Source organism: Narcine bancroftii, chromosome 2 (assembly GCF_036971445.1).
Source record: "Narcine bancroftii isolate sNarBan1 chromosome 2, sNarBan1.hap1, whole genome shotgun sequence".
Classification (NCBI taxonomy): domain Eukaryota; kingdom Metazoa; phylum Chordata; class Chondrichthyes; order Torpediniformes; family Narcinidae; genus Narcine; species Narcine bancroftii.
In genome coordinates this window covers 105,836,654-105,853,353 of record NC_091470.1, presented here as the reverse complement: position 1 = coordinate 105,853,353, position 16,700 = coordinate 105,836,654, and the positions used below count along the sequence as shown (strand labels likewise).

The 16,700-nt window shown below is 49.1% G+C and overlaps 1 protein-coding gene across 43 annotated transcripts in view; it reads left to right on the top strand.

Moving 5' to 3' along the window:
* The first annotated feature begins 972 nt into the window (after nt 1-972).
* Nucleotides 973-16,700, top strand: part of LOC138754077 (calcium/calmodulin-dependent protein kinase type II subunit beta) — a 238,450-nt gene continuing 222,722 nt past the window's right edge. For 25 of the 43 annotated variants that reach the window (XM_069917876.1, XM_069917863.1, XM_069917857.1 and 22 more), the window contains exons 1-2: nt 973-1,102; nt 1,294-1,388. In XM_069917876.1, coding sequence (XP_069773977.1) covers nt 1,038-1,102; nt 1,294-1,388 — 160 coding nt within the window. In that variant the 5' untranslated portion in view covers nt 973-1,037. The remainder of the gene's footprint in view (nt 1,103-1,293; nt 1,389-16,700) is intronic. The other 18 variants (XM_069917886.1, XM_069917884.1, XM_069917882.1 and 15 more) reach the window with 2 other exon arrangements.

Genomic DNA, 16,700 nt, shown 5'->3' with positions numbered 1-16,700 from the left:
CACTTTGTCCGCCTGTTCCACCGTTGAAGTCTTGGTTGGATTGGTCTTTGTCAGGGACCTCACCCTCAACCTTACCACCATGGGTGGCCCCACCAGGAGCATAGCTCCCAGATGGCATCACTCTCGAAATCTCAGGACATCTCAAGCTTCTCCACCACTATGTCTGATGTGAATGGTGGAAAGATCTTTGCTCACTTATTAACTTGTCTTTTAATGTTTAATTAAAAAATTAGTCGGGAAGACTCGCACTAAACTTTATTTCTTGAAGAGAAGCACTTGGCAGCACAAGGACAGCTTCTTCCCCTCCGCCACCAGATTCCTAATTGATCAATGAAGCTGACTTCGACTTTTTGTGGACTATTTATCGTGGTAAGGTGGTTTATATAAACGGTCGCACCGTGACGCGGCCACAAAACACCGAATTTCGTGACTTGTTCATGACAATAAATTCTGAGTCTCAATATTGGGATCTGAGATGTTTCCATACTTCCAGTTTCCCAGATAACTGAGTAGCAGAACCGGGGTGACTATTTTTGTAAAACTTCCCCAGAATAATGTCGGAAGCCTAATTCAGTGTTCTGTTAAAAAAAATAAACCAAAGCAACGACCCATTCTCACTTCTGTTTCTGCTCCACTTCAGAAAGCTTTCTGAAATGTTGTTTTCAACGAATGCTTGAATTTTGAAATGAGGGAGAGCCGATACATCTGTTAAATGACCTTGTGCATGCATTTTTTTCTGGTCGCACCTCGTTGCTCCAGATCTCGTCGTGAGGGAACGCAAGCCTTTGCCAATATCGCAACAGCAAATAATATATTTAACCAAATTTTAAAAAAAAGGGCAAGTCTGGAGAGTGGGACTTGCTGGGTTCAGGGCAAAGCTGTCAATCAGGCAGCGCTCACTCACGCCCAGATTTTTTAAATTATTCTCCTCCTCCCCCCCTCCCTTCTCGCGAGAGGAGGGGCGGACTGGGCAGAGCTGTCAATCACCCGGGTCCCCGGCAGCAAGCGTTCTCAATCTCCCGTTGCAATTTTGCAACATGGCCTCGACTGGAACGTGTACCAGATTCAGCGATGAATACCAGATCTGCGAGGAGCTCGGCAAGTAAGTGACACCTGCCCCCTTTCTCGCTTCCCCGTTGTGATCCTTCCCCCTCTTCATTTTTGGCAACCTCCCACCCAAGTTGCAAAGACGAGATTGCAACATTGTAATCCTTATTCTTTTTAAAAATGATACAATGTAACCCTTTATCGTTCTACATTGTATCTAATGTGTGCCTCCTCTTTCTTGTGCAGGGGCGCTTTCTCCACCGTCCGCCGATGTGTCAAACTATCGACTGGGCAGGAATATGCTGCGAAAATGATTAACACAAAAAAGCTGCCTGCTAGAGGTTGGTGGCGGAATGTTTTATTGTAGTAAATTGTTCCCTCTCTCTCTCTCTCTCTCCCACTGCACACATTGCAGGGAACGGTGTTGCTTTGAGGAAGGGGGGGGGGGAGACAGAAATCTGTGGGTGCAAAATCCTTGGCAGTCCGCATCAAACAGGTGACAACGACGCTGGAACTGAATCTGCTGAGGTTTTGGTGGTGTTTATAAAATGCAGCTCTCTCTCTCTCTCTCTGCCCCCCCCCCCCCTGCCTGTCACGACTCTTTTTTGGAAGGGGTGGGGGGTACCTGAAATATACATTTGCACCAGTTTAAATTTGCAACTTGAATGCTGGCGGTATTCAGTGGGATTGGAGAACGTGTATGGGTGGCTGGGGGTGGGGGGGGAGCCCTTGTATGCAACTTGTTACAGGATCAATTAGACACCCGTGGCCCGACTGGAGCTGTGTGAGACTGCGGGCTTCGCAACGTTTGCTTTGCGTTGCCGTTCCTCCATATATGGTGATTATCATTTCAGCATCAAATTCCATTTCTTAAAATTAAAAATGTATGCTCCAGAGAGCTATGCTATTTCAGGAACGGGGTGCTTTTCACCTGGGGTGGGGTGGGGAGAAAAAGATTCTCGTTTCTTTGGTTCAGGCGGGCTGTTCCAAGAAAGGGAGGCTTCTTGGTGCAGGGGAACAGAGTTCTGCGGCGCGGGGGGGGGCTCATCTGGGCGAATTGAAGCCGTCTGGAAGCGAGCATGACCCAGCTCATTTCTCCTTCCCCGCCCACTTGCACGGAGCCGTGCGGCGGAGCCCAGCGAGACGCTGCTGACGGCCACGTTCTGCGTGACGGGGCAAGCGAGTCTCCTGGCACTGGCGGGTTGGGTGAGAACGTGGACCCTGGAATCCTTGCAGGACAGGCCCTTCAGCCCACAGCGTGGTGCTGACCTCGATAAGCCCAAGAGTGTAACACTCTGCAGGAACCCCCCACCCCACAGTGGATGAATTTGAAACACAAACGCTGGAGAAACTCAGCAGGTCAAAAAAGTGTCCTTCATAGAGCAAAGATAAAGATGCATCACCAACTCTTTTGACTTGAGCCTTTCATCGAGGTATGAGCAAAATGTAGACAGTCTGCATTTTGGTATCTTTGCAAAATAAGACGCACTTCACCATTTGACCTGCTGAGTTTCTCCAGGATTGTGATCACAGGCAAAACCCTCCCCACTACTGAATACACCTGCAAGGGAACGCTGCCTTCGGAGAGCAGCCTAGCTTACGCCCTGTTCTCGCTGCTGCCATCAGGAAAGAGGTGCAGGTGCTACCAGACTCGGCCCACCAGGTTCTGGAGCAGCTGCTACCCCTCCACAGTCAGTCAGATTCCTCAAAGACAAATTCAATCAGGCCCCGTTTAAGGACTCGTACTTTGCACATGATTTATGTTGAATATTTATTCTCCTGCAGTTTGTTTGCATTTCTTTGTTTACAATTCTCATCATGAGTACAATTTTGTTTTGCACTACTGGTAAGTAGAAATTTTGCCTGGCTCGCAGGAAAAAGAATCTCAGAGTTGTATGTGATGCAGTTTAGGCACTCTGACAATAAATCTGAACTTTAAGCCTACTCTACAACACCTGTAACCCTCCATTTTTCTTGCACATGCCTGTCTGAGAATCTTTTCAATATCCTTATTGTACCAGCACTGCCCTTGCCACTCTGCGTCCCAGTTGCCTTCCACTCTCTGTTGAATATATTTATAAAAAACCTCTGGCGTCTCTCCCAAATATTTCCTCCCTTCACCTTAAACCTTTGGTTTTGAGGTAATTTCCTTGGGAGGCTTTGAAGAGTTTGCAAATTGAGCAGGTGGATTTGTGTGTGTGTGTTTTGGGGGGAGGGGGTGAGAACAATCCTCGTTCTTGTCTGTTTTATAAATACATTGAGTTTTTGGTTGGTTTGACACCATGTCTATTGGCATTTTGTGGTTTCAGGGTGGATACAGGGTCTGCTACTGAGGCGGGAAGTGTCAGGCCAGAATTTGTTACAAATGTTTGTAGCGTTTGTTGTTGTGATAGAGGAGGGGATGGGTGCCCCTTGAGGCTGGTTACGTGTGGATTGGCGCATGGTAGGACACACAAGGAGCTCCAGACTGAAGCCCCTTTCACACTTTCATCCCAGTAAATCGGCCTTTGGTGTCCTGAGATAGGAATGGGGGTTTGGCCTTTCACATTAGACCGCTCCTAACCGAGACACTGAACACTTTCACACTTGAAAGGGTTTGTCCCCTGCGTTTGGTCTGATCGACCTTTAATAGGAAGTGCCAGCAATGCAATTGCCCATTTCACACTTGCCTGATCTCAATGTTGTCATCTGCAGATGCCGGGGGTTGTACTAGGGGTCGAGGCTGGCAATCCCCGGCGCGAGGTGACGTTATCTGATGCCAGGCGTTGAGCAGATTTTGCTTTCACACTTGCCATTTTAAAAGCTGATTGGCATTTGATTCCTGGGATCACTGGCAAGTGTGAAAGAGGTTTGAGAGTGGCAGTGAAGATGGCCCTTTTATCCACCCCTGGTTCATTTGTTGTATGTTGTCTCCACAGAGACTGATCGACCCTCTAAGTAGCTGCGTTCTCCCTGATCCACCGGTGTAGGCCAACCAGGGAAAATTGTTGCCTTTTCTGTCAGAGGGAGAAGGGGGCGTTTTATTTCAGGTGATGAGAGCTATTCCTCAGACCCTTTCAAAGGTGAGGTGAGGGGTTTGCAGGAGGACAAGACAGTGTGGTTTGTGCTGCGAGTGAGTGAGGTAGTTCTGGAATGATTGGCAGAGGTGGAGGACCCTCCCTTCTACCGGGAGGACTCTCCCTCCTGTGGCGGAGAAAAGGGGATACTTCGGGGGGTGGGTGCGAAGGAGAAGGGGATCCTTTGGTGGGGGGAAGGAGGAGGGGATCCTTTGGTGGGGAGGAGGAGGAGGGGATCCTTTGGTGGGGGGGAGGAGGAGGAGGGGATCCTTTGGTGGGGGGAGGAGGAGGAGGGGATCCTTTGGTGGGGGACAGGAGGAGGGGATCCTTTGGTGGGGGGAGGAGGAGGGGATCCTTTGGTGGGGGGAGGAGGAGGAGGGGATCCTTTGGTGGGGGGCAGGAGGAGGGGATCCTTTGGTGGGGTGAGGAGGAGGGGATCCTTTGGTGGGGGGAGGAGGAGGGGATCCTTTGGTGGGGGGAGGAGGAGGGGATCCTTTGGTGGGGGGGGAGGAGGAGGGGATCCTTTGGTGGAGGGGATCCTTTGGTGGGGGAGGAGGAGGGAATCCTTTGGTTGCTGGTGGGGGGAAGAGGAGAGAATTGTTTGTTTGGGAGCGAAAGGAGGAGGGAATTGTTTGTTTGGGAGGGGAAGGAGGAGGGGACCCTTTGGCAACTGGGGGTGGGAGGAAGGGACCCTTCAGCCACACTGGGTAGGAAGGAGAGGACACTTTGGTGGGAGGGGGAGGAAGGAGGGAACCATTGGCGTGGTGGGTGGGAAGGAGGGGGCCCTTTGTTGGAGGGGGTGGAGGAGGGGAAGCTTTGGCACTGGTGGGGGGGGAAGAGGGGACCCCTCGGCAGTGATGAGGAAGGGGAATGGACCCTCCTTCAGAGAGATAGGAGGGGAACGTGTCCTGCATTGGGGGAAGGGGGAGGTACATTATTTAGACCCAATGACCTTTCACTGGCGTGGACCACTTTGGACAGTGTCACAGCCTGGATTAAAGTGCTCCACTCTCTGCAGCTGTAAACAGCGGTTACAGTAGAAGGTGGTGTCGACAGGTCACTCCACCACAGTTCCACCTTGCAGGGTGATAGACTCAAGTTCAAACTGATCCGACTGCTCTCTCTGAGCAGAAACCCCCACCCAGCAGGGTTGGCTGATCATCAGAACTCTTGTAGCCTCCAGAGCAGGGAGGGTTGCTGGTCACTGTCTTGTCTCTGTATTGAGGTGGGAGGGTGAGGGTGGTGTCAGCCTCAGAGTAGGGGAGGGTTGAACCTTGCTGTTGGAACAGCTCGCCAGCTGTGAATTTTAAAATAAAAATTTAGATCAATTTGGGCAGCTCAGTTAGAGTAGCGTTTAGTGCAACGTTATGACAATGCTAGTGACTTGTGTTTGAATCCATCTCTGTCTGTAAGGAGTTTCTGCGATCTCCCCGTATCTGCGTGGGTTTCCTCTGTGTGCTCTGGTTCTCTCCCACCCTCTAAAGCACGGACAGGGTTCGTAGCTGAATTGGTCACATGGGTGTATTTGGGCAGCACTGTTAGCGCAATGCTGTTACAGCGCCAGCGATTGGGATCAGGGCTCGAATCCCACATACTGTCTGTAGGGAGTTTGTACATTCTCCCCGTGTCTGCGTGGGTTTTCCCGGGGGGGAGTTCTCCGGTTTCCTCCCACTTTCCACAACGGTTGTAGGTCAGTTCAGTGTTATTGGGTGGCACGAGCATGTGGGCCGGAAGGGCCTGTTACTGTGCTGTATGTCCTAATGTAAAATAAATTAAAAAGAAAGGCAACACGGTAACAGGCCCTTCTGGCCTATGAGCCCGCGCCACCCAAATACACCCATGTGACCCATCAGCCTTCTATAACCCCGTCCGTGTTTTGGAAAGTAGGAAGAAGCTCGCGGAGAGACAGCACTGGATTTGAACCAGGGCCGAATTAAGGCCAACTGATGGCCCAAGCACCACCCTCGATCCTTCCAATGTCCAACTGACAAGACATTATGACTCAATAAGTGCTGAATATGAAATAATGGATAAAAAATTTAGTTTTCCTCCAGGCCAAACCCACAACTATATTAAATATAACGTGTATAGATACTGTATATTTTTCTCTCCTTTATTGTGGGGCCTAAGTTCAGCTGCACCATGGTAAATCTGGCACTGGAATAAAAGCCTCCGGTGTCACCTTCCCTTGGGGGTCCGAGCATGCGCTTACTGTGCCTAATAGTTAATCCAGTCCTGCATTGTCTTAGTTGAGCGGCCGACCGGAGGCCACTTTGGTCCCAAGCCCCTGGATCTCACTTCATGCGGTGGGCCTTGCTTTCAGAAGGACCAGGCTGAGCAATCGGAGCCATCGTGCTTTGTTCTGCCATCCCCTGCACGGACACTGAACGCTGTAGGTTTGGACCAGATTCACACTGAGGGAGTGGGGTAGCAGACGCGGGCATTGAGGCTGTGCTTCCAACTGAGAAGGTTTTGCCCCTCCACATGAGGAAGGTCAGTGATCCAAGGGCAGAAATGTCACAGTGCATTTTAATAAGAACAAGTGGTGGTTTGCGAATTCTTTACAAAGTTTTTTTTAGCAGCCTAACTTGGAGGAGTCACGATTCCTGTGCAGTTGTTCTCGTGACTGGATTGTGCACTTCTAGAGAGAAAATGTTAGTATTGCACTTCTAGAGACGCTGTTGGGCACAGCAGCCAATTAAATGCATTTTTGCAGTGTAGCCTGCAATGCAATTACAATGAGGTATTGAATAGGCTGTTAAACTTGGGTGCCTGGGTCTCAGGCAGCGCACCAGAGGGCTGGAGCAGTCAGCAGGTCACATGAAATCATCGGAAGAAAGCTCGGGCCCGAAACATCAGCTACCTTCTACTTCCTGTGGACGCTGCGTGACCTGTTGAGTTTCTCCAGCACTTGTCTGTACCATGTTGGGTTGGCTGTGTTTGTCTGGACTGGAAAGTGGAGGCTTTTGGGCCACCCCGTGGAAGTTTATGACATTAAGAGGGCCGTAGATAGGCAGAGTTTTTCCTCTCGCCCAGGTCAGGGCAATGGAGAACTAGTGGGCACAGGTTTTCGGCGAGGATGGTCACAGAAGGCTTGCAAATGCAGATATGCTTCCAACATTCAGAAGACATTTTGAGCAGCTATGGAATGGAAAATGGCGTCATACAGGCACCTGGGGTTAGCATCACAGTCAGCAGGGTGAGGTGGACCAGAGAGCCTGTTTGTGCGTTGTGTGGGTCCATGGTTCCGGTCCAACCCTCAAACGGCAGCGGGGTAAGCAATGGTTAACGAGGCTTTCCTGTCGAAAGCCCGCACAGCGCGGAAACAGGCCCTTTGGCCCAAGTTGCCCAAATGTTCTGTCCTCACCAGTCCCAACTTCCTGCATTTTACCCACGCTGCTGTAAATCAGACATTCTCCACAGAGGACCTACACTCCCCCCACCCCACCGGCTGGGGGGCCATATCACATTTAAGTGAAAGCTTAGTTTTCTTTTTGCCTTGCATTGCCTCAGTATTTTTTGTTTTTGTGTAGTCAGTAGGAGAGAAGTACAGAAGAAACCAACGCTTCACAGAGAAGGGAATCCAGAAACTTTAAGCAGAGTCCTGGGGCGGGGGAGGGGGGGCATAGCCAAAAGCGTCGGAGAATGGCCGCTCTGAACCCATCCTATGCAAGTATCCATCCATTTTTTTTCTGAACGCAGAATCTCATTCAATGACTCATGACAACTGCCATAGCCTTGATAGAGAGCAGAGGGTTTACAAGGGTGCACAGTTGATGTTACAGTTAGTGCAATGCCTTTACAGTGCCTGGGATCAGGACCAGTCTGGGGTTCGAATCCTGCGCTGTCTGTCAGGAGTTTGTACGTTCTCCCCCTGTCTGCGTGGGTTTTCTCCGGGGGCTCCGGTTCCTCCCACTGTTTGAAACCGCTATTGCCAATCGTGCTGCCCCACGCCATCTTTTTTGTCAACTGCCAGGCTGAGACCATCCGCATCTTCTGCCTGTGCAACCTCCAACTGGATGGCATCAATACCAAATTGTAGATTGGGTGACATGGTCTCGTGGACTGAAATGGCCTGTTAATGTGTTGCATGTTTGTCTAAATTTAGAATGTTGCTGGGACTTGAGGAACAGGGGAAGGTTGAACAGGTTGGGACTTCATTTCCTGGAGTGTCAGAGTATGAGGAGAGATTTGATACATCTACAACATTTTGAGGGGTATAGGTAAGAACAAGCTGGCATTTTCTACTGAGACAAGAACTAGAGAACATGGGTTAATGGCCAAAGGTGAGATGTGTAGGGGAAACTGCCTCACGCAGAGCATGGCAGGAGTGTGGAATGAGCCGCCAGCTGAAGGAGTGCATGTGGCCTCGATTTTGACATGTAAGAAAAATTTGGACAGGCACGTTGATTGGAGGGCCATGGTCTGGGTGCAGGTCAATGGGACATGGCAGGATAGTAGTTCAGCATGGACTGAAGAGCCTGTTTCTGCGCTGCCGTGTTCCGTGGTCCAAATGATCTTGTTCCTGGAATTGAAAGGTGCTCCTGCTCTCTCTCCCCTTCCCTTCTTCCCATTATCAGTGGGGTGGGGGTGAACTTCTGCTGTTCAGTAGGGATGGAGGAACCTGCTGTCAGCGGGGGAGGGAGAATGTGTGGCTGGAAAGGGGGACCGATGGCTGAATGCAAGTGGATGTAGGCACTTTTTAAAAAAAACTGCAACTAATTTAAGGATGATTCTCGCTTTTCCAGAATCTTCATTAATTACATTAAATTGCACTAATGATTTGAATAAATTGAAGCTTTTAGTAGGTGGTAACGCAATTAACAGTAACTCTCACTGCTGCTAAAATTATTTTTAAGTCTCTGTTAGCTTGCAGGTTTGAGTAACACAAAGAAATGCAAAAGAATCATGGCAAGTTTCCTTGGTGCCATCTCCCTGTTCCCATGAAGGTTGGAGTCGTGACTCCAACCTGGCCCTTCCAGCCCACAAGCTCATGCCACACAAATGCACCAGTTAACTTCCAAACCCTGTGTGTTTTTGGAGGGTGGGAGGAAACCGGAAATCCCTTGTAGGTCACGTGGGGAGGGAAGGTATGAACTCTTTACCGACGCGATGGATTCGAGCCTGGGTCGCTGTAGTAACGCTGTCCGTGCCCCCCCCCCAAAAAAAAACAAATTGAAAGTTTGATGATGGGATTGGAGACAGGTTGGATTTCCCCTTGTGGGTGAATGCAGGATGGAAGACTGGGCGCAGTCTGGGAAATCGTTCCGTCGAGCACCTCAGCTCTCTCCGCTGCAGTAGCTGGGACAATAGCTCCCAGTGGCCACCGATTTCATTTTCCCGTCCCATTCCCTTGATGGCATCTGTCCACATTAAAAAAAAATGTAGACATACAGCACGGTAACAGGCCATTTTGGCCCACATGTCCATGCTGCCCAATTTACACCCCATTAACCTACACCCCCGGTATGTTCTGAACGGTGGGAGGAAACTGGAGCCCCCCCACGTGGAAAACCCACATAGACACGGGAAGAACGTACAAACTCCTTACAGACAACGCAGGACTCGGAACCCAATCGTGTTGAGCTAACCGCGATTGCCAACCATGCTGCCCCACACCATCTTTTTTGTCAACTGCCAGGCTGAGACCATCCGCATCTTCTGCCTGTGCAACCTCCAACTGGATGGCATTAATACCAAATTCTCCGATTTCCATTAGCCTGACCACTCCCCCCCCCAATCTTCCTCTATCACATTTTCTCTAGCTTTGTCTCTCTCCTTCCCCCAGCTCTGCATTCACATACTCAAATTTCCCCCTGCTATCAATTCTCAGCTTCCCTCTCTCCTCAATATCCAGTTATTTCCTTTTGTCTCTCGGTCAGTACACCTTCCCCTGCCATTTCTACAAACACTGCCTGCCTACTCAGGCCCGGAACATCGGTGATGTATCTTTACCTCTTCTGGATGCTGCAAGACCAGCCGAGTTCCTCTAACATCTCTATGTTTTTACTGCAATCACAACGTTGGCAGACTTTTGTGTTTCACTCCAGAAGAAAGGGCACCTATTTTGAGGTCGAGTTGAGGCACACAATAAACTCTTCTTTGAAGGACAATAAGAGCAAGTTTTAGAGTGCTCTGAATGATACAGTGGGCTTCAAGGTACTAGGTGACCTGCTCTTGATTTCTAAATGTAAATTTAGACCAACAGCATGGTAACAGGCCCTCCCGGCTCACGAGCCCGTGCTCCCCAATTTACACCCCATTGATCTACAACCCCCTGTATGTTTTGTAGGGTGGGAGGAAACTGGAGCCCCCAGAGGAAACCCACAAGGGCACAGGGAGGATGTAGAAACTCCTTACAGGCAGTGAACCCAGGTCCTGATCGCTGGCACTGTAACAGCGTTGAGTGAACCACGACCCTGACTGTGCCTCCAAAATTCAAAGCAAAGTCTATAAGGTACATTCCCGTGTGCCAAACCCCTTCCTCATTCCCTTTGGGTCATCTGGATTGAACAGGAATACCAAGCAGATCTTTAGATTGAGTTCTGGATGAAAGTTAATTTCTATTCTTAGTTTTGCTTGTACCTTGAAGAGGGGCACATGCCCGAAATGTTGGTAATGTGTCGTTGCCTCCTTTGCAGGTTGTGAGACCAGCTGAGTTGCTTTTTTTTTACGACAATTGCAGCATCTGCAGATTTTTGTGCTTCACTCTGGACGAAAGTTGCCTCATTTATTGTTTCCTGTCTTGAGTAGGATGGGGCGTTGAGACCACTTCCTGTGGTCTGTGTCTGATGTGCCATGCTCCTGGCTCCCAGGCAAGGCTTTGAACAAAATAAATCAATTTTAAGATGTTGAAATTCCTTGCCGTGACTCTACAGATTTGGAGACTGCTTTGCTTTTTAATATTTGCATTCTTGAAGTATATTTCGCGAAATCACTTCTGAATCCCAGTTTGTCGAATCTGTTTTCAAGCCCCCCTTCCAGGGCTGGCTGTGTTCCTGCTGGGTCGGAGAATTCAGGGTTTTACAGTGGGAGGTGCTGTTTAATTTCACTTATAATTGGAAGCTGAGTATATAGGTTGTTGGATCTTCACGCATAAAATGTTAGTTTTTAAAAAAAAAAATTTGTTTAGATTCTTGCTTTTTCTGGGCCTGCCTCCAATCTTGTGTTTACCTTAAAAATGAAGCTCAGTTCATTCACAATTTGGTTGCTCATTTCCTAACTCCTTATTGTCTGGAATTTAAACATCCTCTAGTCCAGCTCTGTCTGTGGTTACCCCACCTACTGTGCTTAAGCTACTTTGATTCTGTATTCTGGGTCATGTTCGAGTATTCTCTCTAGATTTCTGATTTATTGTCAGAGAATGTACATAACATCATCTACAATCCTGAGATTTTTTCCTCCGAGGCAGAATTACCACTTATTGCTAGTACAAAAAAAAACTACTCAACATACACTTGTAAATAAACAGATGTAAATGACAGAGAAAAAAAAATCAATATAATGCATAAGTAAGTGTCCTTAAATGAGTCCCTGATTGAGTTACTCATTGAGGTATCTGATGGTGGAGGGGGAGCAGCTGTTCCTAGTCGCGGCACCAATACCTCTTTCCCGTGTGTTGGGTGGTGAGGATCCTTGATCTTTCGACAGCAGCGTTCCCTGCAGGTGTTTTTCGATGGGTGGGGAGGGGTTTTGCCTGTGATGTCCTGGGCTGTGCCCACCTCCTTTTGCCGGACTTTGTGCTCAGGGGGTGCGGGGTGATATCAGTGTCCCCACACCAGACCTTGGTGCAGCCGATCATTCCACATGTCTGGAAATTTGCCAGGGTTTCCAATGTCGCACCAACCTCCGCAAACTTCTACAGCACAGTAACAGGCCATTTCAGCCCACCAGCCCGTGCCTGTAGTTGCAACCCATGGCACATTTTGAATGGTGGAAGGAAACCGGAGCCTCTGGCGGAAACCCACGCATTTACGGGGAGTACATGCAAACTCCTTACAGTCAGCGAGGGTTTTGTATCCTGATCACTGGCGCTAGCCCCTCCACCAACCGTGCTGCCCCTTGCTAGGATGGTCAGGCAAATGCACCAGTGCCTGGACTTACTTGGAAGACTAAGAAAGTTTGGTATGTTTTTCCCCCCTCACCCCCGCAGCAAGGCCACCATGGGAAGCAGACTCGCAGAGCGGGAGCTTCCCCACTCAAGGTCGGGAGAAGCTGCAGAAGGTGGTGAATGCAACATAGAACATCACGCAAATTTCCCTCCCCTCCACAGCCTCCCATCTCCCGCTGCCGAGGAAAGGCAGGTGACATCCTGAAGGATCCATCGCACCCCTGGATGTGCTCGCTTCCCCCTTCCCTGCAGCCATCAGGCTCCTGAGTTAATCCCACAGGAGTCCTCTCACACTGCCCTTGTGTAGTTCTGATTGCTATATTTTTTTAGAACGTACAGCACAGTGACAGGCCCTTCCGGCCCAAGAGCCCTGTGCCATCCAACCTGGTATGTTTTGAACAGTGGGAGGAAGCCAGAGCCCCCGGAGGAAGCCCGTGCAGACACAGGGAGAATATGCATACTCTGTACAGTGCCGGATTTGGACCCCGGGCCGCTGGCTCTGAAACAGCATTGCGCTAACCGCTAGGTCAATGTGCTGTCATTCTAAGTCCTTTCCATTGTAAGTCGATACACCAAAATTAGGCTCTTGTACTAAAACTTTAGACAAATTGGCCTATGAGCCTGTGCAGCCTGAACACCCAAATTATCCTATAACTCCTGGATATTTTGAAGGATGGGAGGAAACCAGTGTTCCTGGATGAAGCCCATGCTTTATACACTTGTATAAAAGTTAAAATTTAACCTGCAACCATTCTCAAATAAGTTGTGGTGGCACTTTTAGCGTAGCGGTCAGCATAACGCTGTTCCAGCGACCCGGGTTTGAATCCAACGCTGTCTGTAAGGAGTTTGTATGTTCTCCCTGTTGTGTGTAAATAAGAACTACATTATCCAGTATGCAATGCAGATGGTTTGGTGGAATCCGGAAGTGGGGTGTCGTGGGAATCGTGTGCATTGTCGCTGGAAGCCGGTCGAAGCAGCTCAAGGAAAATGGTCAGTGAAGTGTTTAAACCCGCGTAAAGTCGTTCTTCTTGAAAGAACAAGCATTACACCCGTGTCTGAGTTGGTTTCTTCCGGGTCCTCCGGTTTCCTTCGGTTGTAGGTCAACTAGATGTAATTGGGCGGCCAGGTCCATGGGCCGAAGTGGCCTTTTATCATGCTGCATGTCAAAATTAAAATTAAATTAAACTATTCTATTTTCTGTTCCTGGATTCTTGAAACTTGCCTGTGTCCATCACCACCTTTGCTCCTCTGAGTTGCAGTTCCTTCCCTCCACCTCTTGGCGTCTCCCTCCTGCCCTTTTTGACACTGACCACCCTCCATTGTGTGGCATGCATTAAAATGTCCAAGCGTAGTGTCTCGTTACGTGAGATCGCAAAGTTCTTGTCCTAAGAGTCGTGGCGTTTCACAGCACAGAACCAGGTCTGTCGGCCCTACCTGTCCGTACTGACCAGGCTGTCTTCCCGAGCCCTAGGTTCCTCTAATACTTTACTGTCTGTGTTCCCGTCTAATCCGCATATGAACATGACAGTTGCAATGTAATGCACCGCTCTTACAGCTGCAACAACCCTGGTTATAATCCGCCACTGTCTTGTTTGTACATTCTCCCTGAGTCTGCATGGGTTTCCTCCGCATGCTCTGGTTTTCTCCAACGTTCCAAAGGTGTACGGGGATAGAAAGTCACGTGAGTGTAATTTGGTGGCATGGGCTCATGGGGCAGAAGGGCCTCTTACCATCTCTATTACTTCCTCTGGCACCTTGTCCTACGGAACCCCCCACTCTTATTAAATCTTGCCCCAGGAGAAGATTGCCAGGGCTTGGCAGTGTGGGCGAAAGCGCAATGGTTTCCTCGGACTCTCTTCCCTCCAGCTTCCCCTTTCTCTCTCTGGTGGGCCAGCTGTCTGAGAGTTTGAGCCTCCTTCGCCCTGACCCGGACCTCGTTGAGTGGAATTATAACCTGGGGAGGGGTTTTCCCGTTACCGCAGTTTGTCCTTTGCTCAACGCACGTCCTCCACCCCCCCCAGCATGTCCTTCACCCCCCATACTGTGGTCCGTGAAGGTGGACTATTTTCCATACCATGCTGTGCCACAGTTCAATCCCCCCCATTCCCGATCCACTGCATGCAAATATGCCTCCCCAAATCTTTCAAAAATCGGGACCCAATGTGCCATAAATAGATTGCTCAAAGAAGCTGCTCCCTGAGTAATAATTCAGTCTGGAGAAGGGAAGTCATTAACTTTATGAGGATGTAAATCAAAACTCCTGAGGCAGCCAGATTGAAGGTTGATTGAAAGGCTCCAATTAGAAGACTTCTCTGTGAAATTAACCCTTGTACTTAATTAAGGAAATGTATCTTACCTGAAAGAATAATGGTGGAGTGAAGTGTGCGTATTCTGAACGAGGACGAGACTGGTGGGAGTGAAGTGCTGTAAAACACCACCACTCCCCAAGTATTTGGAGCTTCTGAACCCAAGTGATGGAGGAGAGGGGGGGGGGAGTGGGGTGGGGAAGGAAGGTCCTCCAGAATCAGAATTTATTGTCATGAACATGTCACAAAATTTGTTGTTTTGTATAAACACCTTACAAAATAAGTGTAAAAATAAATTGGAGCAAGAGAAAGTCCAAGTCAAAGGCAGTGTCTTTGGTTCATTGATTATTCAGGAATCTGATGGCGGAGGGGAAGAAGTTGTCCTTGTGCCACTGAGTGCTCATCTTTAGACTCCTGTACCTTTTTCCCGATGGTAGCAGAGGGCATGGCCTGGACGGTGGGGGTCTTTGAGGATAGAAGCTGCTTTTTTAAGACACCGCCTCATGCCCATGTCCTTGATGGAGTTAAGTCTGTTGTCTGTGCTGTGGCAGGCTGAGTTAACAACCTTCTTGTCCTGAGCAATGGCACCTCCATGATGCAACCAGCCAAAATGCTCTCCACGGTTCATCTGCAGAAGTTTGAGAGTCTTTGGTGACAAACTGAATCTCCTCAAACTCCTCATGAAGTTTAATTGCTGGCGAGCCTGCTTCATGATTGGATTGACGTGGAGGCTCCATGAGGCACATCACTGAATCTGATCACCTGGCTGCACTTCTACCCCTTGTGTGGCCTGCAGGGAAGGGTCTTACATTAACTATGCAGCTCAAGCAACTTCAGGGTGCCCCAGAAGCTGCCAGGTCAACGCAGGACCTTGTTTTAATGTCGGACATGAGGCCGCTGGTTTACACAGGGCAACTTCCCATTGCCACCGAATCATTTAGATCATTGATTGGTTGACGCATGATGTGTAAATAATGAGGAAAGCTGGAGACACGCAGAAGTCTGTGGATACTCCACACAACCTCCTGGGGGCCCTCAGTGGGTCGAAACACAAAAGTCCGCAGACTCTTGAGGTTGTTGTCAAACCGCATAAATGCTGGAAAAACTTTTCTAGTCTCGCAGCGTCGATGAGACGTAAAGGTTTATTACCGACATTTTGGGCCTGAGCCCTTCTTCGGGGTATGAGTGAAAAATCACACTGTCTGAATTAAACGCTGGGGAAAGAGAGGGGGAAGAATCCTGACTAACGGAGCAAAATGTAAATTGGATGTGATGATAGGAAAGTTGAGAATTGATTTTAAAACACTACAGCACAGTACAGGCCCTTCGGCCCTCAATGTTGTGCTAATCCATATTAGAAAAAAATAGTATTAAACCCTCCCTAACTCTCATCCATGTGCCTGTCTAAGAGTCTCTTAAATGCCCCTAATGTTTCAGCCTCCACCACCATCCCTGTTAATACATTCCAGGCACCCACAACTCTGTTTTTTTGAAAATAAAAGTCCCTGATGTCTCCCCTAACTTTGTACATGTGTCCTCTGATGTTTGCTATAACTGCCCAGGGTAACAGGCACTGGCTGTTCACCCGATCTATGCCTCATAATCTTGTAGACCTCCGAGTCTCCTCTCATCCATCTGCATGCCAAAGAGAAAAGTCCCAGCTCTGCTAACCTTGACTCACAAGGCTAGTTTTCCAATCCAGGCAATGCCCTGGTGAATCTCCTCTGCGCTCTCTCCATACCTTCCACATCCTTCCTGTAATGAGGTGACTAGATATGGTACTGTGAAAGGAGACAGAGAGGAAAAGGGAAGAGAGACCGAGCGAAAGGCCACATGGCTGAGGAAGTGAGTCTGGCTGAGTATGGGTACTCCCCGACTTGCTATCTATCAGACTCGTGTCCATGTGCACATGCAACGGAATTTTTAAATAAAATTATGTAAGAAAAAATTGCGTACTTTGTTACATTGTGGCTGGTGCATTATTCGGCATCCTGGGGTCCGTAGGCTTGGCAGAGTCATCTTGATCCCTGTGCGCAGGCGTGAGGTGTTGGTGGGCGCATGCGCAAGGCTTCGGTGGGCGCACAAATTCAATATTGTCAGGGAGCTTGACTCCCGTGCATGCTCAAACTGAACTCCAATATGCGAACCCACCACGCAAGCGCCCACCGAAGGCTCACGCCT